The 27,350-nt window shown below is 43.9% G+C and overlaps 1 protein-coding gene across 1 annotated transcript in view; it reads left to right on the top strand.

Annotated features, from left to right (window-relative positions):
• Positions 1–20,558, top strand: part of TMC2 (transmembrane channel like 2) — an 88,716-nt gene extending 68,158 nt beyond the window's left edge. The window contains 7 exon segments of the mRNA XM_089895422.1: positions 1,454–1,521; positions 2,340–2,579; positions 11,140–11,265; positions 14,598–14,676; positions 15,503–15,614; positions 20,297–20,395; positions 20,398–20,558. Coding sequence (XP_089751548.1) covers positions 1,454–1,521; positions 2,340–2,579; positions 11,140–11,265; positions 14,598–14,676; positions 15,503–15,614; positions 20,297–20,395; positions 20,398–20,498 — 825 coding nt within the window. The 3' untranslated portion in view covers positions 20,499–20,558.
• Positions 20,559–27,350: the final 6,792 nt, after the last annotated feature.

The following is a 27,350-nucleotide window of genomic DNA, read 5'->3' as shown; positions in this document are numbered from 1 at the left end:
CCCATTGCAGAGCACAGGCTCCAGACGTGCAGGCTCAGCGGCCATGACTCACGGGCCCAGCCACTCCGCGGCATGTGGGATCTTCCCGGACCGGGGCACGAACCCGTGTCCCCTGCATCAGCAGGTGGACTCTCAACCACTGCGCCACCAGGGAAGCCCTAAAAAGTTTTTTTTAATATTTTCAAATGTTAAATTTTAAATTCCCAAGATTTAACCCTCCTATATTTGGATTCTGCATGTTTCTTCCTTTAATCCACGCTCACCTGACTTTCCTTCTCTCTCTCCTCACTTTGTTTTCCTCCTTCTCTCATTCTTGTCACTTTTTATCTCCATTTCTGGAAGACAAATTGGGAAGCAGGTTTCAGGTGGCCTCACAAGGACACCGACTACTCCCTAATGCTCACACACTTTATGTTCTTTCAAACAGTTGACAAATTTCCAAAACTCTGAAAATCAGAGTCAGGTTGAAAATCTGCATCTGGCTGAGGTGGTTCCTTTCCATGAAAAAGAAGATGACAGTGGGGTTTCCCTGGTGGTGCAGTGGTTAAGAATCCGCCTACCAATGCAGGGGACACGGGTTCGATCCCTAGTCCGGGAAGATCCTACATACCGGAGAGCAACTAAGCCCATACACCACCACTACTGAGCCTGCGCTCTAGAGCCCGCGAGCCACAACTACTGAAGCATGTGCACCTAGAGCCCGTGCTCCGTAACAAGAGAAGCCACCACAATGAGAAGCCCGCGCACCGCAACGAAGAGTAGCCCCTGCTCACCACAAGTAGAGAGAAAGCCCACGTGCAGCAGCAAAGACCCAACACAGCCAAAATTTAATTAATTAATTAATTTTAGAAAATGATGAGAAGGAGAAAAGAGAATTGGAGGATTTATTTATTTTGTTTTTAAAGCTTTCTTTACATTTGATTCCTCATTTAATTATTTGCATTTTGTTATTTATCTGATTTACTCCTTGCTTATAATTTCAAGTTACATTTCTGATTAGAACATTGATAAAATGTTCTCTTGGGGCCTCCCAAGAGCACACTGTCAGCCTGCAGGCCATAAAAGGTAAAAATTCTGTTTTTTTTTTTTTTTTTTTTTAGTTTGGCTATGCTGCACAGCTTGCGGGATCTTAATTTCCCAACCAGGGATTGAACCCAGACCCCTGCAGTGGAAGTGTGGAGTCCTAACCACTGCACTGCCATGGAATTCCCAAAAAATTCTCATTATTTTCATTGGAGAAGACATTGAAGAAAGTTTCAAGTTTGAGAACTTCAAAACTTTTTTAAAAGTTGAAAACATGTTAAAGAAATAGAACTCTGAATCTAAGGTTCCTCTCTGGTCACCAGAGCAGGCTCTTTGGGGTGGAGTGGCTTGGTCAGTTGACCGGTAGTGGGGTCTGGCTGACACGACCTAACAGACTTTCTCTCTCTCCTCTCTCTCTCTCTCCCTCCAGCCCTCATATGCTGAGTTTGATATTAGTGGAAATGTGCTTGGTTTGATCTTCAACCAAGGAATGATCTGGTGAGTTATCCATTTCCTCTGGTGATCACCTCATTTGGGGAGTCAAAAAGCTGGAATCCCAGGCTTTGCCTCTCAACCAGCTAGAGAGAGGCTGGGCAAATCATCTGGCCTCTCTGAGCTCCCTTCTTTTGCTTGAACAGGACTAGAGGAGAACCAGGACAGTGTCTGGCCTACCCACTTGCTACCATATACATAGAGAGGGGAGAGAAGAGCTAGGGAGAGAGAAGGAAAAAAGGAAGAGGGAGGAAAGAGGGAGGAGAGAGAGAAGTAGGAAAAAAGGATAAAGTAGAGTGGGAAAGAAAGAAGAGGAGGAAAGGGAGGGAGGGAGAAGGAAGGGGAGGAAAGGAAAGAGAGGAGGGAGGGAGATAAATGAACTGAGGAACTTCCCTCTGAGAAGGAGTTAGAGGAGGCTGCCTGACTTCAGCCAAAGGCTTTCAAAGGCTCATAGCAAGCCAATATCCAATTCTTTTAAGTTAAGGACTTCAAATACTTTTCTGAGCATCAATGCTGTTTAATGGAGACCATGGAGAAACAGACAAGAGGCCATGTAATTTGCTCCATGCCTGGCGGTGGGGCAGTGGTAAAATCCTTGCCAGAACCCAAGCCAGGAATGCTCAGAGAGTCCCTGTCCTGAGGAATGGATGGCTATGGCTTGGTGATAAACATCCTGGTTAAATGGGAGGCCCCTTCCCTTGGGACCTACAGAGAAAGCAACAAGGCCTCCTGCCCCTAGCCCATCAGTCCCGTTTCCTTGTGTCGTCCTTCCCCGGCCTCTTCTGCTGTCGAGCCAACCAGGTGTGTGGTCTCTGCCCTTCCAGGATGGGCTCCTTCTATGCCCCAGGACTGGTGGGCATCAACGTGCTGCGCCTGCTGACCTCCATGTACTTCCAGTGCTGGGCAGTGATGAGCAGCAACGTCCCCCACGAACGCGTGTTCAAAGCCTCCCGATCCAACAATTTCTACATGGGCCTCTTGCTGCTGGTGCTTTTCCTCAGCCTCCTGCCGGTGGCCTACACCGTCATGTCCCTTCCACCCTCCTTTGACTGCGGGCCATTCAGGTGCACAGCCTCAGTTGCAGGGGAGCACCTCTTCTCCCAGGGCAGTCTGCTCAGAGATCTCAGGCTCAGAATTCCAGTTCTGGTGTCACGTCAGCCTGCGAAAGGCCATGGAGCTTTGGGAAAATCATTAATGCTGTTCAACAGAGCTTTCTGCAGGATGGAGGTGTTCTATGTCTGTGCCATCCAATATGGTAGCCACCATGTGGCTGTTGAGCACTTGAAATGAGGACCAAGAAATTGAATTTCTAATTTTATTTCATTTAAATTAATTTCAATTTAAATAACCACCAGTGGCTAATGGCTACCATATTGGACAGCACAGCTCTAACCTTTTAACATATGGATAACCTACTGCCCTGGATTACCTTGCCATGGGATGAGTAACAGGGGGCATTCTGAAAATGAAATGACCGTACCTTTACAAGTCCCATTCAAATGTGAAGCCGCTACTGAGACTCTTGACAGGGTCCTCATGCTCTACAGAGCACTGTAGGCTCAAGGTATAAGCCAGACTAGTTTCAGAGACTGGACATTGTATATAAAGAGATAAACAGTTATGTAAGGAGGTAGATGGAGAGAGAGTGTGCATCTACTGCTCAACTTCCAAATGCGACACCCTCTGAAAACAAAGCCCTTTCTTTTCTGCATAAAAAGAGATTCTGTGGTTCAAGAGTTTGGGACATGCTGCCCCTTTTATGTGCCACCTCCTCACTTAGAAATGCACAATGCACACTCCTTTATTCAAGGCTCTGAAGAAACATGCAGTGAGAGACCGTGTGCAAGCCGGTGCTTCCCTCCCTACTGACCACAGACCCTTGCTCCATGGAACACCATCTAGGGCAGGGAGGAGGGTGAGGCTAGTAAGGTGCCCACCTTGCACTTGCACAACCCCGAGGGCGGTACCTCCTTAAACTGTGCACCCCAGGGCCTCACCCGCCTCATTCCAGTCCCAACCCTGCCTACTAATGTGGATCAACACGCTTTGGGAAATGCTGAACTGAAACGTCTCAGTTTATAACGGACTGACCTTGATAAAGCCCTGTTCTTGGTGCCCCACAGCAAGGGCTGTGGGAGCTCAGAGGAGTCGTTAGCAGGAGAGCTCACAGCAGAGTGTGATGGGGCTGAACGGGGGTCCAGATAGAAGGAAAGGGGGGCTGGATCCAGAGTGGAGGACCATGCTGAGTGGCAGGAGGCCTGGGCCCCAGGCTGAGGGACAACCACATGGCAGAAGTGGCAGAAGCTTCTTTAGGCTTCTTCCTGAGCAAGGTTTGGAGGGCTGGGCTCTGGGTGTAAAGGTTCAGCCGGTGCCCCTTTGCCCAGACCACCCACCTGTTCCAGGCAGGAGGCCAGTGAGTAGGCCCGTGTCATGTCTGGCCCTCGCCACCTGCCCCACTCTTGCTTCATCTGCTCCCTGAGGCCCTGACAGCTGACACCCAGATAGCAGAGGAAGGGACCCACGAGTGGAGCCCAGGAGGACACGTGGCTGCCACCTCCTTCCTGTCACTCTTCTGATCAAAACCCACCAACAGGGCTTCCCTGGTGGCACAGTGGTTGAGAGTCCGCCTGCCGATGCAGGGCACATGGGTTTATGTCCCGGTCCAGGAAGATCCCACATGCCGCGGAGCGACTAGGCCCGTGAGCCATGGCCACTGAGCCTGCGCGTCTGAAGCCTGTGCTCCGCAACGGGAGAGGCCACAACAGTGAGAGGCCCGCGTACAGAAAAACAAAACAAAACAAAACAAAAAAAACACCAACAGCGAGAACATTCATCCCTCAAGCATTTTCACAGCTGTCCTCTCACTTGCTTCTGAATTTTATTCAATGGTCACCTTTTCAGGCCTTCCCTGGAGACCCTAACTGAAGTCACACACACACACACACACACACACACACACACACGCACGCACGCACGTCTTGTCATTACTTCTGTTTATCACATCTCTTTACCAACATCTAGCATGCCATTCTTTTTGTTTTTTCATCTTGTTTGCTGTCCATCTCCCCCACCAGACCATAAGCTCCATGCAGGTGTGATTTTTTTTTTCTTCCTTTCTCCCTGCTTTACACCCAGTGTCTAGGAGAAAATTTATGGTCAGTGCTTGAACCAGACCCTTTACACTTTTAGGGTTGGGACCAGATCCAGGCAGGCAAGATAAATGAGTGAGATGGGCAGTATTGTAGAGTGTATAGTTAAAAGTAAGGGTTGGTAAACTACATCCCATGGACCGAATCCAGACCACCTGTTTTTGTAAATAAAGTTTTATTAGGACACAACCTCACTCATTTGCTTACATATAATCTATAGCTGCTCTCTAACTACAACAGTAGAATTTGAGTAGTTCCAACAGAGGCCATCTGGCTCACAAAGCCTAAAATCTTTTTTGGGTAAAAATTGCCCCCACTCCTGTTTTAGAGCATAAACTCTAGAGCTGGCTCTGTTGTTTGCCAGCTGGGTCATCTTGAGCAAGTTACACAGCAGATTCATTGCCTCTGAGATGGAAAATTTCACAAGCTTTGTTAATTTGTTCAGCTATGCCTTCTTCTCCTCTGTATATAGTTTGACCATTATCAGTTGTAGCACATCACAGCAGATTCCACTTTATTTCAGTTGTTGCTGTGAGGGTTTAGTGTGCTGTTATCTGTAAAGTACTTGGAGGAGTGTGCTAATCCATAGTAGGGCATATATACGAATTTGTTAAGCTTGAGCCCTGCCTGAATTCGGGGTAGCTGGTACTCATAACAATGCTATGAGGTGGGAAGCATTATCTACACCAGGGATCAGCTAACTTTTTTCTTTTAGAACCTGATAGTACATATTTTAGGCTTTGAGGATCAAGAGACAAAATCAAGACTATTATGTAGGTACTTATATAACAGGAGAGAAACAAATGCCCACAAAGTTTTTACTGGCAAAATTCAAAATATGATAATAATAATAGAGTATAATTTTTTGTAATACAGGACTACCAATGAGAAGAATGGAATTCTTTTGAGGGGAAGGAGGTGATATTTCACATAATAGAGGTTCCGAGTTACTATTCTGTATCATCAAAAATCAGTTGTCCTGCCCAGATAGCCATCTTTGCTGCCAGATCAATTTTTGTGCCAGACATGGCAACACATCTACCACCATAGAAAAAAAATTTGCCATAAAGCTTTATTACTGCCAAGCCATCGGACTGCTGTGCAGTAGGGCAAGTCAGGATATTCAGTTTCTATTTCTGATAAAAATTCACAGATATGAAAATGATTAAGTCATGAGAGCAAATGAAGTTTACCATTGACACTATTGACTCAATTGTACATGATAGATTCAAATATTTTCTACAAATTACTTACTGATGAATAAGAAAATGAATAACCATAGTGTGCACACACTGAAATTTTCACAAGCTTTGTTAATTTGTTCAGCTCTGACTTCTGCTCTACATATAGTTTGACCATTATCAGTTGTAGCACATCATAGCAGATTCCACTTCATTTCAGTTGTACTGAATTCCATTCCATTCAGTTGTACTAAATTAGTGTTTTCTCAATTTCTTTGAGAAAATTTCACCCATATATGTCCTGCACAGAATATTCATAGGAGTTAATTCTTCAGTCACTTCAGACTTGGCATTAACTCCTCGAATAACAACTAAGCAGTATCAGAAACATCTATTGGCTCATTAAGAGCCAAAGAAAACCACCTGAGATCACTTGCCTTGTGTTTGAATGTCCTCAACTCTTCAAGCAACTGCTCTTGCTGGAAAATCTAAAAGTCTTAAGTATATTTTCTCTGAATACATTCCTTCAGCTCCTACAATTTAATTACTTCATCACTGGTAAATGAGGACCATGATTTTGGAAACTAGAGGAAAGGGTATCCTTGTTATATAGAGACAGAAAGCTTAGATAAACTATGTCCTTCAGTCGTATGGAAAGCTGAATTTGTAAATGATAAACTTCTATATTTAGCTGAGGATATTTCTTTTTTTTGTCTTTTTCTTTTTTTTTTTTTTTTTTTTGGTTGCACCGTGTGGCATGTGGGATCTTAATTCCCCGACCAGGGATTGAACCCACGCCCCCTACAGTGGAAGCACAGAGTCTTAACCACTAGACTGCCAGGGAAGTCCACAGCTGAGGATATTTCTTTTTTTGAAGATCAATCTTAGTAAAAACTTTTTTCTCTGTTTTTTTTTAATTGAAGTATAGTTGATTTACAATGTTGTGCTAATTTCTGCTGTACAGCAAAGTGATTTAGTTATACACATATATACATGTTTTTAATATTCTTTTCCATTATGTTTTTTTTCCAGGAGATTGGATATAGTTCCCTGTGCTATACAGTAGGACCTTGTTGTTTATCCATCCCATATATAATAGTTTGCATCTACTAATCCCAAACTCCCAGTCCATCCCTCCCCCTCCCTCTCTCCCCCTTGGCAACCACAAGTCTGTTCTCTATATCTGTGAGTCTGTTTCTGTTTTGTAGATAAATTCATTTGTACCATATTTTAGATTTCACATATAAGTGATATCATATGATATTTATCTTTCTCTTTCTGACTTACTTCACTTAATATGATAATCTCTGGTTGTATCCATGTTGCTGCAAATGTCATTGTTTTGTTCTTTTTAATGGATGAGGAATATTCCATTGTATATATGTACCACATCTTCTTTATCCATTCATCTGTCAATGGACCTTTAGGTTGTTTCCATGTCTTGGCTATTGTGAATAGTGCTTCTATGAACATAGGGGTGCATGTATCTTTTTGAATTATAGTTTTGTCCAGGTATATGCCCAGGAGTGGGATTGCTGGATCATATGGTAGTTCTATTTTTAGTTTTCTGAGGAACCTCCATACTGTTTTCGTGGTGGCTGCACCAACTTACATTCCCACCAACAGTGTAAGAGGGTTCCCTTTTCTCCACACTCTCTCCAGCATTTGTTATTTGTAGACTTTTTAATGATGGCCATTCTGACCAGTGTTAGGTGGTACCTCACTGTAGTTTTGATTTGCATTTCTCTAATAATTGGTGATATTGAGCATCTTTTCATGTGCCTACTGGCCATTTGTATGTCTTCTTTGGAGAAATGTCTGTTAAGGTTTTCTGCCCATTTTTCAGTTGGGTTGTTTTTTTGTTGTTGTTGAGTTATATGATCTGTTTGTATATTTTGGAGATTATAGCTGAGGATATTTCTAGGTAAAGTGTTGAAGGTGCAGCCTAGTTTCTTCTTGCTGTTTATACTAAAAATGTGAGAAGAAAGAGATAAATTGAGGAAAGAACTGATAAGCAAAAAGGAACCAGGACTTGATGATTTGGGAAATTCTCAGTCTGTCCAGTTTGCAGAAGACTCTAAAAACAGGTCCACTGTTAGGAAAGCACGCTCTAAGGAGAAAGCCAAGGAGGAGGCTGGACAACATTTTGCTAGTGCTTCTGAAGGATCTGAATATTCATTCACACAGATGATTCTTTTAAGCATGTAACTCGGATCCTCTCAACCATCTCAGCAGAAGCCAGAAATAGAAATGGAATTATCCAGGAAAGATCTGTGTAGGACCCTCTTGTGTAATGGACTGAATTCCCACAACATACATGGAAGCCCCACCAGGTATTTGAGATTGTTGTATGAGCAGTATCAGAGCTTGGACTGAAAGGGGCAGAGAAGAGACAAAATGAAGGAAAGCTGTTGGACTCCAAATATTCTATAGTCAGTAAACAGGCTGATCAAATCTACTCAGCTGAAACCTGTGCTACTCTTCAAGAAAAAGGAAGGACGACTCCGAGGCCAGAGTCTTGGGCCTGGACGGCAGAGCTGCAGGCAGGCACAGAGGGTTGAGCCGAGAGAAAATCATTCTCAGGCCTTTGAAATCTAATGGAATTTGGCTGACTGGACTTCAGAATTGCTGGGAACTGGTGATTCCTTTCTTCCTTCCATTTTCTTCCTTTTGGAATTGGAATATCTATAACTGTTATCCTATGGCTGACCCACCATTGTATTTTGGGAGTAAATAACTTGCTTTCTAGTTTCACAGCTCCACAGATAGAGAGAAATTTTGCCCCAAAATGGATCATACCCAAAGTCTCACCTACACCTGATTTAGATGAGATTTGGGACTTTTGAGTCCATGATATTTAGATGGGATTTTGGGACTCTGAGTTGATGCTGTAATAGGTTGAGACTTTGGGGCATGTAGGGATGGTGGTGAATATATTTTGCAGGTGGAATGAGTGTGAATGTTTGGAGGCCAGAGAGCAGACTGGTGGGCTGAATAATGGCTCCCAAAGATATGCAGGTCCTAATCCCTGGAACCTGTGGATGTTACCTTATACATCAAAATGGTCTTTGTTTATCTGATTAAGGATGTTGAGATGGGGAGATTGTCTGAATTACCCAGATGGGCCCTAAATCACGTGTCCTTATTAGAGGGAGGCAAAGAGATATTTGACTATAGAAGAGCAGTAAGTGATGTGACCTTGAAAGCAGAAAGAGATTTGAAGATTCTATGCTGCTAGCTTTGAAGATAGAGGAAGGGACCATGAGCCAAGGAATGCAGGGAATGAAGCTGTAAAAGTTGAGAAAAAGAAACAGATTCTTCCCTAGAGCCTCCCTCTGAAAGGAGAGCAGCCCTGCTGACACCTTGGTTTCAGTCCAGTGAAACCATTTCAGACTTTTTGGCCTCCAGAACTGTAAGAAAATAATTTGTATTGTTTTAAGCCTCCAGTATGGTAATTGGTTACACAGTAGTCACTGAAAACTAATGCATCATCTAATACGTCATAATTCAATGACAAAATAATCCACATTCTATTGTGACTTAAGCATCACATTTGAAGTCCACTTTTCTTGTTTTTACAAAATGGGTATGCAGTAGTAATTTAAAAAATAATAGGGATTTCCTGGTGGTCCAGTGGTTAGGACTCTGCGCTTTCACTGGCGAGGGTGCGGGTTCAGTTCCTGGTCGAGGAACTAAGATCCCGCAAGCTGCAGGGCACAGCCAAATAATACTACTAATGATAAATTAAATGTTATGATGCGGTGATATGCATGGCACTTGAAATGCTGCCATGTTATAACTACATCATTGCAATTTGTAGTGTGCTGTGCAGCAGTACTGAGCGTTGAGATGTGGCCACAGGTGTTTGCTAACACAACCACCCATCTCTGCTGTTATAGCACAAAAACAACCAGAGACTATACATAAATAGATGAGCGTGGCTGTGTTCCAATAAAACATTTACAGACACTGAAGTTTGAATTTCGTACTTCAATTTTTATGTGTCACAAAATATTATTCTTCTTTTGATATTTTTCCAATTATTTAAAAATGTAAAAGCCATTCTTAGCCCACAGGCCTTATAAAAACAGGTAACAAGCCAAATCTGGTCCATGGGCCATTGTTTGCTAACCCCTGATTGACACATAAGAGAAAAATGAAGCTTCTAGATGCAACATTTTGGAGGGCACTTATAATTTGACAGCCCCATACTCAATGTTTTATATGAATTCATGTCTATGTCCTCTGAACAATCTGAGACAAATGCTGTTATTATATTTATAATACCATATTGTATATACTATTTTATTATTGTACTATATTATACGGACGAGGAAACCAGGGCAGAGAAATTTTCAGTATCTTGCCCAAAGATATCAAACCTCTGCAGCACTAACCAATAGAACTTTCTACATGAGGGGAAAAAATCCACATCTGCTCCTCAAATATAGTAGCTATTAGTCACATGACTCCTTGAAATGTGTGACTAAGAAACTGAATTTTTAATTTAATTTAATTTAATTTTAATAACCACATTGAAAAGTACAGCTCTAGTGGGGAGAGTGAGGGTATGAATACAGGCAGAAACTGAGTAAGTAAGTTGTCCATGGTGTCCCACAGCTAATAAATGGAGGAGAGAGGATTTAAGCCAGGAATTTCAAACCATAAATTCCAGTTCTTGGCACCAAAGCTACCAACCAAAAGCCAGGAGCAGACAGTAATCTCTGGGCAGGTATTTGTGGAAGGCAGTCTGCATAATGGTTCTTAGGTATTTGAAGAAAATCAAAATTACTGTTGTAAACTGTCCAGGAGCCTGCCCTAGGCAATACTGGAATTCTCATCTGAAGACTAATTGTAGGTATTTTTGAGTCACCATGAGGCTGTCCATCACATCAGTATCTGGAGAGCTGCCTCCAGGCCCAGGGACCCAGAGGAAGCTCCACGTCGGTCTCATAGCTACATCACAGGCCATTTTCTCCCATAAGAGTATAGGAGAAAACCCATTTTCATCTTGCCGAGGAAGGTACCAGGCACAGGAGACCGAGGTAGTTTGAGAGGTTGTGAGGCCCCGAGGACTTGAAGCTGGGAGCCAGGGTGCTAAGGCAGTTCTAAGCCCTCGCCTACAGAGCAGCCCCACGTGGGGGCTTTTTCCACTGCAGTCCCTGTGGAGAAGAGCTCTGTTCTTCCAGGAGAGTAGTCGTGAGTGGCGGCCTGGACCCTCCAGGGTATGGACACAATTGTTTATGCCATATGAACTTCACAGCACGCTATAATGTATTCTCTCCTCTTTCCAGTGGGAAAAACAGAATGTATGACGTCATCCAAGAGACGGTCGAAAACGATTTCCCAACCTTCCTGGGCAAGATTTTTGCTTTCCTCGCCAATCCAGGCCTGATCATTCCAGCCATCCTGCTGATGTTGTAAGTTATCCAGGGGCCATGGCTCTGCCTCGTGGAAACCTCCCCGAGACTTCCTTGGCAGGTCCTTCTTTCTTGCCCTCTCAATCTGGATTTCCCAGAAGCAGATCCTCAGACAAAGACTTAAACGCAATCTAAATTGCAATTGGAGAGAGCAGTGTGTGTAGGGAAGTAAGACAGAGAAGGGACAGGAAGGTGCGTTCTTACTACTGGGGTGACTTTAATCCTGCTGGGAGTTCTGGGAAAGTGTGCCTCTGAGTTATCCCGCTCAAGGGTGAGGGATCCAGGGCACCTGTAGACCAGCTCCCATCCATCACTGGTTGAGTGTTGCTGGGAGATGTGGAAGGGAAGAGGCGTTGGTTAATTGCCCGGCAGTTTGGGCCAGCTGCCTTCATGGACAGAATGGTTTCCGAGTGTGGGGCGGGGCTACACTGGCAGCTGTAAGTCTTTCAGTGAGCACACTGAAGATAGGGCCCAAAGCATAAGGTGAGTACTGGCATTGTCTGCAGCACCCTCCAAAACATCCACTGGAAATATCAAACACCCCTTCCCCAAGAAAGCTGAGGCCTGATGCAGCCTGTCCCTGGCTGGGCCCGCAGGACTTCTCTACAGAGCACCCCGTGCACTAGAGTGTTCGGTGCATTTGTCACCATCCCTCTCACAGACTGAAGATGTGGGTGGACTTGGCGATATCTGTATCCCCAACACCAGCCCCATGCCTGGGGCGTAGGAGGCAAACAATGAACGCTCAAGGAAGGAGCCGGGCAGGATATTGTGAAATATTCCTAACGTACAGAAACATACAGACTAGCATGTACAAGATCACAAGATTAAACAGATGTTAACATTTAGCAATATTTGCTTCAGATCAGTCTCTCTTTTTAAAAGAAAGAAATGTTACACTTCAAGCCCCACCCAGTCTTTCTCTCTCCCTCCCTCTCCAAAGGTGACCGCTATTTGGATTAGTTTTCATCATTTCCAATCTGGACCATTTAATCACATGTATGTACTATTGCTTTCTGAGTTCAAAAATTTTTCATGACTCGTTCAGACTACACAGCTTTCCTCACTCACGTTATGTTTGGGGGACTTTTTCATGTGGATACATGAGCACACATTTTCATGGCCCTGCTGTATTCCATTGTGTCGCAAAAATAATCAATAAACAATCTGTAATAGGAATAGAAAAGAGTGTTATTTGAGCCAAACTGAGGACTATAGCCCAGAAGACAGCTTCTTAGATAACTCTGAGAAGTTGCTCCAGAGAAGCATGGTTTTCAGCACAATTTTATATCTTGACAGAACAAAGAACATTAAACAAATCAGGGATACATTCTTTCAAGGTTTCAAAAAAAAAAAACAGATCAGCACATACACAGCGAGTCAGCATGGCCTTGGCATCTGGGAAGCGAATCTTATCATCAAAGGAGGACCAGCATTGGAATCCTAGGAAAGGAGACATTTAATCTTTATTTTTCACATGGACATTCTTTACTTCTGGTCAATGTGCCCTTTTCTTTCATAATTAAAATAGATATAGGAGGTCCCTGGTGGCCTAGTGGTTAGGATTCTGGGCTTTTACTGCCGTGTCTCGGGTTCAATCCCTGGTCAGGGAACTGAGATCCCGCAAGTCGCGAGGTCACCAAAAAAAAAAAAAAAAAAAGCAGATGTACAAGGTATGCTTGATAGGTCACAAGCAGGCTGCTTTAGTTAGCATAACATTCAAGTTAGCTCATGTATAAACCAGAATGACTTCCCCATACCTCAATATGTGAACATTTCTTTTATCAGTTGTGTGATTAAACCACCCTTTCTCTGCATAGAGATAGGTTGTTTCCACTTTTTGGCTATCTCCTTGTATGTGTCCTTGCGCGCATATTACAGTTTTCTCTAAGATAGACTTCTAGAAGTGGTATTGCTGGGTCATAGGTATGCGTTTCTTCAATCTTTGAAGATAGTGCTGAATTGCTCTCCAAAATAGGTGTGTTTCCTTACATCCTTGACTTCAGACATCCTCTGCTTCTAGTCCCGGCATGAAGGAGGGCTGACATGGTAGTGACAACCACCTGAGGAAATTCTGGAACCCAGACACCAAACCTGACCTTACGGGGCGGCACAGGGAAATGCTAAGCTTGGAAACAGCCTCAGGAGGAACACAGCCACCCAGGAGCATTTTATCTTCTCTGATCTCTGGTTCCTCCCTAACAAATGGGCTATGAGTTAGGAGAGAGGGCAAGGCCTCGTGGGCGCCTTCCCAACAGATGGTGGTCCCTTGCCTGTCCTCCTTCTGGCCTCTTGTCGCCCACGGTCCTCTGAGTCTTTGCTTCAGGAAGCTCACGGGACAGCCTCTGACCCATACTCTACCAAAGGCTGCGTGGTTCCTCCCTTCTGCCTGTAAGAGAGCTCGAGGATTCTGCTGAAGTGGCTCCACCTCAGGATCCACCCTGAGGGCAAGGATCAGAAGACCCAAGAAAAGTGACAGATAAGGACAGGCTGTTGGAGCACCCAGTCCAGGAGGCATCCCGGGCTTTTGTGGCCCCTCCTTCTCAGGTGGTACATCCAGGACAAGCCCCAAATCCTAGATCCTGTGAAAGCGAAGCCCAGGCTATAGCCTCAAAGGACACCCAGCCACCCAGTCAGCCAGTGGGGGCTGGACTCTGAAAACCACAAGCCCAGGACAGACATTCCCATCAGTGCACCCTGGGTAGAGGGCCTTTGGGGTCTGTGCAGTTGTGTTTCTAGGCAAGCTTGGAGCAGGTCACTTAGTACCTCTCTCTCCTCTCTCCGCACTTGAAGGCTTTGGCATCAAATGTGGTCTCCGACAAGTGCAAATAGATAGGGCGGCCTGGGGCAAGTGACTTAAACTCTCTGCATTCCAGGATGCTGACCTGTAAAGACGGGAGTCATCCTTTCTTCTTCACAGGGTTTCATCAAAACCAGTGAGACGTGGAGTGGGATGCACATGGCATAGAGCCTGACACAGGGCAGGTATCCAGGAAACACAAGCAGCTGTTTCTGCAGACAAGAAACCCTGCCTCTCCCCTGCCTCTTCAGGTTCCCCAGAAGAGGACTGATTCCTTTAGTTAACCTTTATTAAACACTCTGAGAACTAGAAATGTGTTCAATAAAATAGAGAGAGAACAGGGATGTCCAAGACCTTGTCAATGATGTTAAGTGGAGAACTTAAGATGATGGTAAGACCTCCCTCCACCCTGCCCAGAGGCAGATCCTGGTCACCTATTCCAGGAAGCCTGTTGTGATTCTTCGGGAAATGTGTCCAGCTCTTGCCATTTTCCAAGATCACAGTACCCCCGGAGCATGCTTTTCTCTTGCAGCCTGGCCATTTACTACCTGAACTCAGTTTCCAAAAGCCTTTCCCGAGCTAATGCCCAGCTGAGAAAGAAAATCCAAGCGGTGAGTCTGTCGGGCATTTTCATTCAAAAAGATGTGATGTTTTTGGTTTTTGCTAATTTGCTCTTTGAGCCCAGTTGTATTCTTTAAATGGCTTTCCTCTAAACCAAACCCCAAATTATCTGCATGGCAGGAAGCAGCCTTGAGAGACTCAATGACATGCATTTATATTCTGAGGGTATTTGGGAATACATAACAGTAATGACTTAAATTTTGAGCGGTTGCTAAAGAACAGGAGAAACTCAATAGATTAAACCAACGTTCATACACAATAAAACCAGTACCCACAGTAATTCCTACCTATTAAAACTAAAACTAGAAATACTAAAGAAAACAGCATTGTCAGAACAGCGTAGTGCTTGTGCCCCATGACCTAAGGAGTCTCTTAAGTCCCCTCCACACTGGGGCAGCCTCTCTCAACACCTGCTGACACGCTGACTGCCTCTTCTGCTCTCCCAGCCCCCAACCCCACCTTCTTCACCCTGCCTAAGCCCTGCCTTCCTTGCTTCCTCACCCCCCCTTCTGGAACTAATCTCATCGGCCTCACTGCCAGCTCCCCACCCACACTTCCTTCTGTTGCTCTCACTGTCCTCCTGCCCAGGTATAGAAAAGCATTGAAATACAGGATTGGCAGAGGTTCTGTCCTCCCCGGCCAGGTGTTCCTTCAAATGCCATGCAAACCTGAGTCCCAGGTGCCCTCTCCAACCAGCGGTGAGGACAAGAACCGGCTATTTAAGGTGGCTGCCCTCTAGATCTCACCATCCTGGGCTCCGAAACTCAAACACTCATTTCCCTGACCAGGATCAACCTTTCATTTTTTTTCCTGCAGCTACGTGAAGTTGAAAAGAGCCACAAATCTTTCAAAGGCAGAGCCACAGCCAGAGATCCAGAGGACACAGCTAAATGCAACTCCAAAAATGCCACCCAGCTCACCAAAGAAGGTAAATTCTATTTCACGATGATTACTTTTACAAGGCCACGTGGGAAAATGTAAAGAGCAAATGCTGTGAAATCAGATACATCTAGGATTGAAATCAGATTTCTGGCAATTATTAGCTGTATGAAGTTGGGCAAAATAAAACAAGAGTGAATCACAGGCAACCTCGAGGGGTGGTACAAATGAGGTGGGATTATGCATGTGAAGTGCTACACAGACTTCCTGGCACAGAGAACCAATGAACGTGAGCTGGTAGGAGGAGGAGGAATGTCTGTAAAATGGGGAAATACCAGGGTTGTTTCCCTCATTTCTATCCCCTGAGTCTCTCACATTTTCTATGGTGGTGGTTCTTAGTCATTTCATCTTCGTTTCTGAAATGACTTTGTCTTCTTCACTCTCATTCCCGAGTCTGTCATTTCCCGTGTCATATCCTCTTAATATCTGGCTATTTAACCCAATGTAGGAGCATTGGGTTTGTGTCCCATCCAGATCCTTTAAGATGCTCTGAGGTTGGCTGACACGGATCACAGCTGCCAGGGATGGAGGAGGTATTTGTTTTGTGTGTTGTTTTAAGCATTTTCTTTAGGAGGAGAAATAGGGAGATTTGCATCTAGCAGCTGCTACTCCCACCAGAACCAGTTTGTGTTCTCTTAGAGAAAAGAGCAGCACTGGAATAGCTAGGATAACAGGGTGAGGAAAAGCCACACACATTCCAAAAAAGGTGTCACAGAGCTTCAGAGGTGAATAATCACAGACCATCTCTACCTTGGGAGTGAGGAAAGGTCAAATTGAAAGAGACCGTCTCTGAGCTGATCTCATTTTCCAAGGATTGTCCCTGCGTCAAAATTAAAGTGTCAATATGCGGTAATTTTGACCTTCGATATGGAAATTGAATGAGATGCACAAGAAATGGCTGAGAGTTTAGGAGTTAGAATTTTTAGTGCAGAAATTACTTATCATTTATTTGATGCCTTTGTAACATATAGGCATCTCTAGGAAACAGAACCAAGAAGAATTTAAGCACATAGCAGTATTTCCCTGAAGATGAAAATCCTCAGTTCTCGAGCTCCAATAGTGCAGAGAGTGACTGTAGAAGCAGATCCGGAGCAAAAAAGGGTACCTGTGTGTACCCCTAGCAAACACTTGTTGATATTGGAATAGCAATAAGTATTAAAATAAGCCATAAACAAGTGGATGTTACAAAAAGAGGACAAGAGGTCTATGTCAATGTAGAACCTATTCCTGGTAAGTCTCCAAAATATATGGAAGGCATTTCAAAACTACAGACATTCTTGTCAGCAAGATCAGCTGCAGTCCATCAATAGCTTGGAAGCCTCATTGAGAGATGGAATGCAGAAGAGCGAACGGCTGGCACTTATTGTGGAGCAGAAGAAAGTGTTTTGGAGGGGCTTTTTTGTTTTTTTTTTTATTATTTATTTATATTGGCTGCGCTGGGTCTTCATTGTGGCATGCAGGATCTTTAGTTGCAGCATGAGGGCTTAGTTGCGGCATGCGGACTCTTAGTCGCGACGTGGACCCTTTGTTGCGACATGCGGACTCTTAGTTGCGGCATGTGAACTCTTAATTGCAGCATGCATGCAGGATCTAGTTCCCAGACCAGGGGTTGAACACTGGCCCCCTGCATTTGGAGAGTGGAGTCTTACCCACAGGACCACCAAGGAAGTCCCTATAGAAGGTGTTTGAATTCACCTAATTTTTCCACACAGGGCAGGAAATGGAGTAAATGTGATACTATGTTGTCATATCACCAACAAAAACAAGACAAAAAAATGGAATGAACCTATTTGGACACCGATGGAAGGAAAAAATAGGTTTATAAAACATTTAACATGAGAAAGCAAGAAAGTTACATTGGTTTCACAGTGGTCCATTCATGTGCCCATGATCTTGGGTGGCCTCGGCCTGCAGTGGCTTTAAGCAAGGTTTTGGTTCCCGGCCACAGATTAAGGTAGGGTTGCAGCAGTGAGAGTGCAGAATCCTAGCCACTAGACGAATGGTCAGTGATAAGGCCCTGACCCTTCAGCTTTGCAGAAAAGAGTTCCCACAAAGAAGGAAAGTAGTGAAACAAAGTGTTTATTAGGAGGAAAAAGTACAGTACTTGTGGATAGACACACGGGTGGGCTCAGAGAGAGAGTCACGCCCTTGTGGTAATTTAAATCACTTATATGGGGCATTTCTTCTGGGTTTCCTTTGGCCTATCATTTTGATTTGCCTGGTTCTGAGTCTGTATTTGGTATATCTCAGGGTCCTCCCCTGTGTGTGTGAGCATCTCTCAGCCAAGATGGATTCCAGCAAAGAGGCCTATGGGTGGCCTTGACATCACTCCCCTTTTGACCTCCAAGGAGCTTTCTAGTCAGGAAGGTCTCCTTGACTTCAAGAATGAGAAATATGTGGTCTTTTATCTCTTATCTGGGCAGGACCCAGCCTCCTCTCTTGATCGTCCTGCTATTGATATTTTGGAGTTTCTGTCCATGGGGAATGAACTCTAGCTGCTTACCCTTGGGGGGTGGCCCCATCTATCTCCTACCTCACCTACAGTCCCACTGTTCCTGTCCACCTTACCCACTCCCTTCCCCTCCTTTCTCTACTGCTGCTGATCTAAAGTTTGCCCCTCTCCAAATTTGAATTTTTTATTACAGATCTAAAGCTCTTTCTTTCCATTTTATGCTGATTAAGTCAATATTACAGTATATGAAAGGGTTATGTGAACACATCAGTGGGACTAGGGTGTGGGGGAGAGCTGAGGAAGATGGTTAATCTTTCCCTGGAAAACTCCAGTAGCCTCTGTTGCTGCCCTCATTTAGCTTCTCTTTCTTGAAGTTAGCACTAGAATGACACTGATGTAACAAACAGGCCAAAAACAGCTAATGGCTCAAACACAATAAAACTTTATTTCTCACTCCATAATGTCCAAATTGGGTGTTTCCACTTGATGACCACTTTCTTCCCAAGTGGTAATGTTAACGTAAGTTTGTGTGCCTGATGCCAAAATATTGGCTCTCTGTGCACTGATGCCAAAAGGAAATATGAAGACAGAGTTTTGGAGGAACGAGAAAGAGTACCTTTATTCTTTGCCAGGCAAAGAGGGAACACAGTGGGCTAGGGCCTCAAGAACTGTGCTCCCCTCCCTAGGGAATAGAGGTTTATATCCCAGGGGTAGGTGGTCAGGCTCAAAGTAATGAAGGTCTTGCATGTTTTTCTTTTCTTCTGTAAATTTACAGCCAAAGCTGGCCTCTGGCAGCTCAGCAACCAGATCTGGTGTCCCTGAAGTTATCAAGACATTCTTTTTGAAATGCAGAATGCTACAGGGGAGTGTAGGGGGAGAAGAATGCCAGGTGCAGAGAACAATTCCTATGGAGTCAGAGAGTAATTAGCTTTGTGAAGGACAAGTCTAGCTACAAGTGTTTGTTAGTAGTAACCACTAAAGAATAACCAAGATTGCTTAACTCTTTCAGGCCTGTTTATTCTGTTTCCCCAGCCTGTTCATTGTTTCCTTATTTTCCTTGTTTATCAGAAAAGAAAAGTCTCATTTCTATTTAAGTCTTATTTCTATTTTTGCTGCAACATGCCCAACGCACAGTGAGGCCAAACAAACTGAAACGTCGGAGTTTGGAGCAGAGAAAGGTTTATTGCAGTGTCATGCAAGGAGACAGGTGGCTCATGCCCTAAAAGTCCCAAGCTCCCCAGAGGATTTCGACAAAGCATTTTTAAAAGCTAGGTGAGGGAAGGGGATCATAGGGTGTGTGATCAGCTCATGCACAGTTTTCTGATTGGCTGATGGTGAGGGAACAGGGTGGTGTCACAGGGGTTAATGTTATCAGTCCTTGGGCTCCAGGAGGCCTGGGGCTATGTGCTCATGGTCATCAAGTAGTTAACCTCTTCCATTTGGTGGGGTGTTTTCACATCTATGAAACAACTCAGGAAATGTGCATCAAATACTGTTACGTAGGTACTTCAGAGAACAGCTAAAGCAGAGGATATGGGGGAAAGCCTGTCCCAGGAAGGCCCCATAGGGTCCTGCTCCATTACAGTGATGTGGGGAACCCTGGCTCTGTCCATCCTGTGATTCTACCTGCATCAAGCGGGGACGGGGAGGAGCCTGGAGGTCACACATGGACATGGTGCCCATCAAAGCCTGGGCTTCAGCCACAGGCCATACCATCCACGATGTAAACTTAGTCTATCTCTATGTCCCTGGAACTGGATTTGGTGAAGAACAAGCCAGTAATTGCCCCCAACTCAGAGTTGAAGGAGGGAAACAAGTAAGAGAAAGAGCTGGAAATGGATCTGATTAGCAGGAGCACCATTCTGGGGTTGATCCAAACAGTTTCCACAACGCTATTATCATATTTGACCCTGGTAGCCACCTGTGAGGCTGTTATTATTGCTCCAATTTTATTCTCAAGAAAACCAGGCTCACAGAGTCTAGCCTAAGGCCAGCATTCAAAATCTAGTTCTCCAGCCAGCTCCTCCTACACAGCTGTTTATGCCAAGACTAGGCCAAGGTGCATCTAGATGCCTGAGGGTGATCTGACCATTCTCACATCACTAAATAGGACTGAAAGCTAATGACAGCACAGGGCAGCTCCAGAGAGCTCCAGTTCCACACCAGAAAACTGTAGGGAAATCTCCCACATCCTCATTCTTGTCTTGTTCATTTTGCAGGGACCGCACATCACCCTGCTAGCCCAAGCCAGACCCTGGACCAGAAGGCGCAGGGCTCTAGGGCCTCCAGTTCTGCTGGCAGGACTGTGTCGCCTGCCTCCCAGCAGCCCCTGGCGTCAGACCAGACTCTGGCCAAGCCCAGCCTCAGGCTCGTCCTTGGAGGTCAGCCTCTGGAAGGAGTGCTCAGAGACCTCCCCACTGACAGCTGGGACTAATGGAGCAGGGTCCTGGGGCTGATCCTTGGACCCCCACCGGCTCATCTCACCCCCACAAATCGTTCTCTCTTCCCCTCTCTTCTCACACACATGCACATTCTCCCTCTTCTCAGTGAACGTGGGAACCTTGATTACTCAGTCTCAAGCCCTTGTTTGCTACCAAAACAGGAGGACAATGGCTTTATCCACCTTTTAGAAGAGCTGAGCCTTCCCCTCACTAACTGCCCTTCCCTGTATCTTGGCTCAGGCAGCTCTAGACCTTGCACTCACAGCGGTTTCCCTCGGCTCCAGACTTGGGAAGAGGGGGCAGGACCATGACCACCATCATAGACTTTTTGCAAGGAGCCCATGTTGGGACAGGTTTCTGGCAGCCCCATCAACTGGGAGGAGGTTGCAGAGGGACCCACATTCCTGATCACCACCTCTATCCAAAGGAGGTGAGTCAGTGTAAACAAAAGGTTGAAGAAGCCGATGAAAATAAAAGTAAATGAACTGAAGTCCAGTCTTGGTGAGTGGGAAGATGGTGATTCCCCAGAAACTAGCCGGAGGGGAGCTGATGCCATCAAGCACCAAAAATGCACTGGAGCCTCCCTGGCAGCAAGGCAAGGAGAGAGAGCAGTGTGGTTCTCCTTATCTAACTGAAGGAAACAAAATATTTCTCAGGGCATAAAAATCTTTCTCATGCACGAAATTCTAAAAGGAATTTGATTGTTTATTGTAAAGGGACACGGAAGATGGTTTTGGGGGGAGTTTTGCAAAGGATGCAGTGCAGAGCCTTGTCTCTGGCAATGCTGTGTGTCACATACTGGTTCTGTGCAGAAGTCTCATGGGGGCATCAGCCCTGGAGGCCAGACCGCTGAAGAGGCCTTGCCAGCAAGGGCAAGTATCAGCAGGGTGCCAGTAACAACCCAGGACTTCCAGTGGTTACCCTCAGGCTTCCAAGGTTAACCAGTATCCCTACATACCCACCACAAACACAGACAAATTATCCTGTTCTGATGACACACAACTTTATGTGAAGGAATGTATTTGTTATCTGTTGCTGCATAACAAATTATCCCCAAAACTTAACAGCTTAAAACAATAAACATTTATTATCTCACACAGTTTCTGTGGGTCAAGAACTTGGGACTGGCTTCACCGGGCAGTTCTGGTTCTGCATATTGCAGTCAAGATCTGAGGCAGGGCTATGGTCATCAGAAGATTTGACAGGGCTAGAAGATATGTTTGCAAATGGCTCACTCACAGCTGCTGGCAGGAGCCTTCAGTTCTTTGCTGGCTATCCACAGACTTGATTACTCCCCACGTGGACCTCTTCATAGGGCTGCTTGGGTGTCCTCACAACACAGCAGCTGATTTCCCCCCAGAGCCAGTGATCCGAGAGAAAGCAAAGAGGAAGGCACAAGCCCTCTTATAACCTGTTCTAAGAAGTTACACTATCAATTCCACCAGTTTCTATTCATTAGAATGGAGTCACTAAGTCTAGCTTACACTCAAAGAGAAGGAAATTTGGCTTCATCTCTCGAAGAATTTTTGGACATATTTTAACAGGAGATCTCCTAATTCGAATAGTTACCAGATCTCTCTCAAGAAAACGCTAAAGCTTTTTTGAAAGACATCCATCAGAGGATTCATTAATGATGACTCCTGCTACTGTCAAGTGCAACAGGAAACTAGGTGAGCTAGGGAGTTGGGTAGAGAAAGAAGGCAAGGGTAAGAGAGGAGGGATGTTCATGTGGTGTGGCTTTACAGCTGGGACATGTCGTTAGAAAACTGTCTAAATTGTGCTTTCATCTCTGCATTCTCAGGTTTGATCTTCCAGCAAATTCCATCTTAAAGCTTCGCTACTCAGCCTATCCAGGAGTCATCAAGCATGAAGACCACTCTTCCCTCCTTCCCTCTTTCCTTCCCTTCCTTCCTTCTTTCCTCTCTTTCTTTCTTTCCTCAGCTCACCTAAGAATGATTTGAACTAGAAAGTCTATTTAATAATTCATCCATAGGAATATAACTGGTATCTTACTGATATTACCTTAGTTTGTCTGTGAATTTGTCTTACTGGAGGGAAATGAAAGAGACACTGAATTTTTCTGTCAGACACTATTTCTACAGGCTGATCCTTTCATTTCTAATAATATACATGCTCAATGTCTATAAAGAGCTCCATTATACACAGAACCACGTAAGTAGGAACACACTTTTGCTGAAGATCAAGGGGGACACCTGATCACCCCGTGACTCACACACTCACAGAAACTGGGAGTGATGAACCAGCCAGTAGGTACCTGGGCAGGGTACCAACAGCATCCACTACACTGGTGATCCTCAATTCAGATATGCTTTGTAGAGCCCTACCCAAAGCTGGGGCACCAAAGTTCCACATGCTGTATAAGAGACAATAAGGAATAAGCCTGCCAAACAAAAGGGACATTTGTCTCTCTTGACCTGAGCAGAAAGTGGTGGACAAAAAGTCTCCTTTGAGAATTTATATCCACAAGGCAGCCCTCACACAGAGAATCAAAATCCCCATACCAGCTGCATGTTCAAAAAAAAAAAAAACTCAAATGGAAAATTTAATTTAAAGTGATCTTAGGTTATTTACCATCACATCAAAAAGAATAAAATACTTAGGAATAAACCTACCTAAAGAGGCAAAATACCTGTACTCCGAAAACTATAAGACGCTGATGAAAGAAATTAAAGACCATGCAAACAAATGGAAAGATATACAGTGTTCTTGGATTGGAAGAATCAGTATTGTTAAAAAGACCATACTACCCAAGGCAGTCTACACATTCAGTGCAGTCCCTATCAAACTACCAGTGGCATTTTTCACAGAACTAGAAGAAAACATTTTTTAATTTGTATGGAAAAAACAAAAGACCCTGAATAGCCAAAACAATCTTGAGAAAGAAGAACAGAACTGGAAAAATCATGCTCCCTGAATTCAGACTATACTACAAAGCTACAATAATCAAAATAGTACGGTACTGGCACAAAAACAGACACATAGATCAATGGAACAGGATAGAAAGCCCAGAAATAAACTCACGCTCTTATGGTCAATTAATCTATGATAAAGATGACAAGAATATACAATGGAGAGAAGACTGTCTCTTCAATAAGTGGTGCTGAGAAAACTGGACAGCTACATGTGAAAGAATGAAAGTAGAACACTTCCTAACACCATACACAAAAATAAACTCAAAATGGATTAAAGACCTAAATATAAGACCAGATACTATAAAACTCCTAGAGAAAACATAGGCAGAACACTCTTTGACATAAATCACAGCAATAGTTTTTTTGGATTCATCTCCTAGAGTAATGTAAACAAAAGCAGAAATAAACAAATGGGACCAAATTAAACTTAAAAGCTTTTGCACAGCAGAGGAAGCCATAAACAAAATGAAAAAAAAACCTATGGAATGGGAGAAAATATTTGCAAACAATGCAGCCAACAAGGGATTAATTTCCAAAATACACAAACGGTTCATACAGCTCAATATCAAAAAAACAACCAATCAAAAAAATGGGCAGCAGGGCTTCCCTGGTGGCGCAGTGGTTGAGAGTCTGCCTGCCGATGCAGGGGACACGGGTTCGTGCCCCGGTCCAGGAAGATCCCACATGCCGCAGAGCGGCTGGGCCCGTGAGCCATGGCCGCTGAGCCTGCGCATCCGGAGCCTGTGCTCCGCAATGGGAGAAGCCACAACAGTGAGAGGCCCACGTACCGCAAAAAAAAAAAAAAAATGGGCAGAAGACCTAAATGGACATTTCTCCAAAGAAGACATACAGATGACCAACAGGCACATGAAAAGATGCTAAACTTCACTAATTACTAGAGAAATGCAAATCAAAATTATGAGGTATCACCTCACACCTGTCAGAATGGCCATCATCAAAAAGTCTAAAAATAATAAATGCTGGAGAGGGTATGGAGAAAAGGGGACCCTCCTAAACTATTTGTGGGAATGTAAATTGGTGCAGCCACTATGGAGAATAGTATGGAGTTTCCTTAAAAAAACTGAAAATAGAGTTACCATATGATCCAGTAATCCCACTCCTGGGCATATATTTGGAAAAGGCAAAAACTCTAATTCTAAAAGGTACATGCACCCCAATGTTCATAGCAGTACAATTTTCAGTCGCCAAGACATGGAAGCAACCTAAGTGTCCATCAACAGATAAATGGATAAAGAAGACATGGAATATATATATATATATATATATATACACACACACACACACACACACACACACACACACACACACACACACACACTGGAATATTACTCAACCATAAAAAAGAATGAAATAATGCCATTTGCAGCAACATGGATGGACCTAGAGTTTATCACACTAAGACAGACAGAGAAAGGCAAGTATCATATGATATCACATATGTGTGAAATCTTAAAAAAATGATACAAATCAACTTATTTACAGAACAAAAATAGATTCACAGACATAGAAAACAAACTTATGGTTACCAAAGGGGAAGTGGGGGGATGAATTAGGAGTTTGCAATTAACAGATACACATTACTATATATAAAATAGATAAACAACAAGGATCTATTGTATAGCACAGGGAACCGTATTCAATATCTTCCTAGATATTTATTTACAAAACAGAAACAGACTCACAGACTTAGAGAACAAACTTATGGTTACCAGGGGAAAAGGGTGGGTGGGAGGGATAGTTAAGTTTGGGATTGACATGTACACAGTGCTATATTTAAAATGGATAACCAGCAAGACCTACTGTATAGCACAAGGAACTCTGCTCAATATTATGTAGCAACCTAAATGGGAAAAGAATTTGAAAAAGAATAGATACATGTATATACATAACTGAATCACTTTACTGTACACCTGAAACTAACACAAAATTGTAAATCAACTACACTTCAATAAAATTTTAATTAAAAAAAAGAAAAATAGTAAAGAACATTAGTTACTAAAAAAATAAAAATATAAAGTGATCTTAGGTTACTAGTGCCTCCAAGATAAAGGGGGGGAGGGAGGAGCAAAGAAACAAAAACAGCACAAAAAATACAAAGCATATAAATATAAATAAATCAGAATATATCAGGAATCAAAATAAATGCAAATGGACTAAACCCTCCAGACAGCAGACAAAGATCATCAGATGGATATTTTTATATCTCATGTGCTGTTTCCAAGGGATACCTTTAAAACCTAAGGACAGGTGCATATGGACTTTATCCTTTTTGGTTCCTAGGGAACAAAAACTGAAATTCAATCTTCAAGGGCAAAATCACCAGGTGTGTGCGTGCCATCCAATTCTGTAAATTGGGATTGGTTTTGAGTGCTGAAGATTTCTATTAAAGACAGCTGTCTGTAGTATTATGCCACATAATTTATTCTTCAATGCAGTATTAGTTTGGAAAATGTAAAGAAAGGCCCAGCATCATAGTCAGGCAGATGAGGTATGTAGATCATACAGATCTCTCTATCACTGACTGTGTCTGGAGAATTAACCATATAAACCCAACTTCCAAACTCTGTTGTGAAGATTCAACAAGCAGACACATGTAAGACTAAGTGCCAAGCATTAGGCTAAGCGCTCCATAAATAACAGATATTATCACATATTATTATAAGATCAAACATCCTCAGGCTCAGGTTATGAACACAAGCAGCAATGACTGATCAAAACTTTTACCCTGTACTCCTAAATGATCGTCCTAGAAGGCTTCCCATTCTTCTGAGTCTTTGTGAGGAAATGTTGCATGTATGTGTAACTCATTACCAAAGAATGTTGCAGGGTTTCTTTGGCCTAGGAATTGCTAGAAGCCTTTGAAATTTGATGTGAAAAATTCACGAAGTGAGTGTGAAGTGCCGCCATCCTGTGGTTGTTTCATGCAATGTCCTTTCCTGAAACTCTCCCTGGTCCCTGGAACTTAAATAGCACATTCATTTCCATAGATCCCCATTAGTGTTGCCCAGAGTAGAAACTCTGTGTTAATTTATACCAAAATGACACAGTGAGCCAAAGGCTGGGCAAAATAAAAGAGGAAGAGATGCTATAGTGTATTATCCTTCCCAATGGGTGAACACAGAGAAAAGAAAGACCCACATGGCTTTTTTTTTTTTTTTTTTTTTTTTTTTGCTGTACGAGGACCTCTAACTGTTGTGGCCTCTCCCGTTGCGGAGCACAGGCTCTAGACGCGCAGGCTCAGCGGCCATGGCTCACGCGCCTAGCTGCTCTGCAGCATGTGGGATCTTCCCGGACCGGGGCACAAACCCATGTCCCCTGCATTGGCAGGCGGACTCTCAACCACTGCACCACCAGGGAATCCCTGCCTTGTGGCTTTTTAAAGCTGAGTCTGGAGCACGCTTCAGGCCTGCTGCCCGTGCAGGACATTTTCTCAGCTGGAACTTGGTGAGAAACCTGTCTTGTACGTCACCTCCAAACTAATCTCCAATCAAACACTGCTTTATGGAGAGTAAGAGTCTCATCAGACCCAAGCCACTCATCCTGGCCTTCATTCAAGGCTTCTTACATCCTGGATCTTACATGCTAGATCCTTTAGTCTTTTGTCCAACTACTGACCAGAATGGATCTTACACCTCTTGCCTCCACTCTCTTTCCACCCTCCATCTCCAAATGACCTACACATTCTTCTGTGAATACCTAAATTCCCTCCTGACCCTGAAATCTTCCTCAGGAACCCTGGTCAGCCTCCCATGGTGAAACATCTTAGCACTTGAAGATGAAGTCTTCATTGAAGTCTCTGAAGGAAGAAGTCATGGGTTAGTACTACTACCGCTTTTATTATCCTCCCAGATCTCTGCATGATTTATCCCCTTAAGATC

The sequence above is a fragment of the Delphinapterus leucas genome, chromosome 15 (assembly GCF_059928025.1).
Source record: "Delphinapterus leucas isolate spDelLeu-1000000601 "Yukka" chromosome 15, BTC_Dleu_Yukka2, whole genome shotgun sequence".
Classification (NCBI taxonomy): Eukaryota; Metazoa; Chordata; class Mammalia; order Artiodactyla; family Monodontidae; genus Delphinapterus; species Delphinapterus leucas.
The sequence above is the reverse complement of the archived record's forward strand: the minus strand, read 5'-3'. Positions and strand labels throughout refer to the sequence as shown.